This window comes from Monoraphidium neglectum (genome assembly GCF_000611645.1).
Source record: "Monoraphidium neglectum strain SAG 48.87 unplaced genomic scaffold scaffold01883, whole genome shotgun sequence".
Lineage (NCBI taxonomy): Eukaryota > Viridiplantae > Chlorophyta > Chlorophyceae > Sphaeropleales > Selenastraceae > Monoraphidium > Monoraphidium neglectum.
Window position 1 is genome coordinate 9,718 of NW_014011745.1, and position 1,764 is coordinate 11,481.

The 1,764-nt window shown below is 65.2% G+C and overlaps 1 protein-coding gene across 1 annotated transcript; it reads left to right on the forward strand.

Moving 5' to 3' along the window:
* Positions 1-990: 990 nt before the first annotated feature.
* MNEG_9291 (hypothetical protein) lies at positions 991-1,145 on the forward strand (the record flags this gene model as incomplete). The annotated part of the gene is made up of 1 exon (XM_014042238.1): positions 991-1,145. A coding segment is annotated over one exon (155 nt), but the record flags the coding sequence as incomplete, so codon positions are not given.
* Between the last annotated feature and the right edge of the window lie 619 nt (positions 1,146-1,764).

Below are 1,764 nucleotides of genomic sequence, written 5' to 3' on the forward strand. Positions count from 1 at the left end.
CGCGCCATGCGCTCTGCATGCAGCTGCGCGAGCAGCGAATTCGGCTGGCCGCCGCCGCCACCGGCGCCGCCGCTGCTGCCTGCACGACCAGGGGCCGAGCCGAGTTGATCCTGCTTTGCTGGCTGCTGCTGCTGTTGCTGCTGCTGCTCCTGCTTTTGCTGCGGGCCCTCGTCTGTTTCCCGCTGCTGCTGGGCAGGGCTGGCCCCCCTCCTGCGCTTCGCGGCGTTCACGCCAGTGGCAAACGCCATAATGCGCTTGCGCTGCTCGTCTGCAGAAGCCGATGCGATGGCTCCGGCCTTGGGCATCGGTGCATTGTCTTCGCCGTCGGAATGGGTGAGGTCGATCGCGTCGGCCATGGGGCTGTCTTGTGCCGGCTCGCCACGGCGGCCGCGGCCAGCGCCTCGGCTGCGCCTGTGCCTGCCACTGCCGCTGCCGCTGCGGTGCTGCACAGGGATGCCCTGCCCGATGTCGCCGTCACTGTCCCTGGCGCCTGCGCCCGTGGCTCCAGCGGCAGAGGGTACGAACGGGGCAGGGCCAGAGGGGATGCGGCAAGCAGCAGGCGGGGGTGATGCTGCTGAGGCCACTGAGTGGGCGGCGTTGGCACCGCGCGGTGCAGGAGGCGCTGTGCACTCTTTGTGAATTGGTGAGATGAGACTCAGTGGTGACTGACGGTAAGAGGGCTGCAGGGTGTGGTGACGACGGAGCCGAACTCGCGCCAACATACGGTACCGCAGATATCAATAATATGCAGGTATCTCCGTCATCGGTATAATAAGCTGTGTGTCACACCGACGGACCTACATACACATGCCGATGTAAAGTATGAATGCGTGCAAATGAACCTGATCTTTCAACCTTGGGGAGGGTGTGCATGCGTTCGTGGCATGGCCACCACTTGCATGTGCTCGCTAGCAATCTGAAGGACTTGTAGAGATCGGCGTTGCTGCAGTCGTCGACCGTGTGCAACAGCGCAGACACTCCAGGGCGGCAATGGCGCTCGCGTGCACGGGCAATCAGCAGGGCCTGCTGCACGTCTCCTTCAACCAGGACAACACCTGCTTGGCCTTGGCAACTCGCGATGGCCTTCGCATCTACAGCATCGACACGCACCAAATAGTGTACCGGAACGCCATCGGCGCGCTCGGGTGCGGCGGGCGGCCAAGCGTGTGTGCCCTCTTGAGCCATCGCCCCTCACCCCGGGGGTTGCTGTCGCCCTTGAGGCCCACCCGGCGACCGGCCCCGCAAACACGCCCACAGGCTGGCGGAGATGCTGTTCTGCACCAGCTTGGTGGCATATGTAGGCGCGGGCGAGCAGCCGGCGCTGACGCCGCGCAAGCTGACCGTCGTCAACACGTGCAGCGAAGTAGCCATCCAGCACATCAGCTTTGTGAGCAGGCGGGGCCAGTTGGGTGGGCATCGCGCTGCCTGACGCTTTGCCGGGGCAGCAGGTGGTGCCGGTGGCGCCCAGCCATGCGGGCGGCCTGCGGGCAGCTGCTCAGGCAGGCTGAGCAACAGCGGCTGCCGAGCGTTTCGCCGACCCTTGGAGCTCAGCTTCGACAAGCATTTCCTTCTCACTCCGTCCGCAGGCTTCATCCGTGCTGGCCGTGCGCATGAACCGGCAGCGGTGAGCGCCCTCATTTGCAGCTGCATCACTCTCTCGAGTCGTCCTGCAGAAATGCATCAGGGGTTCATGGTGCACCGCCTGCCTGCACAGGCACTAGCCCGCCCCAGGGCCACCCTACGCCCCGCCCCCCTCATACACAC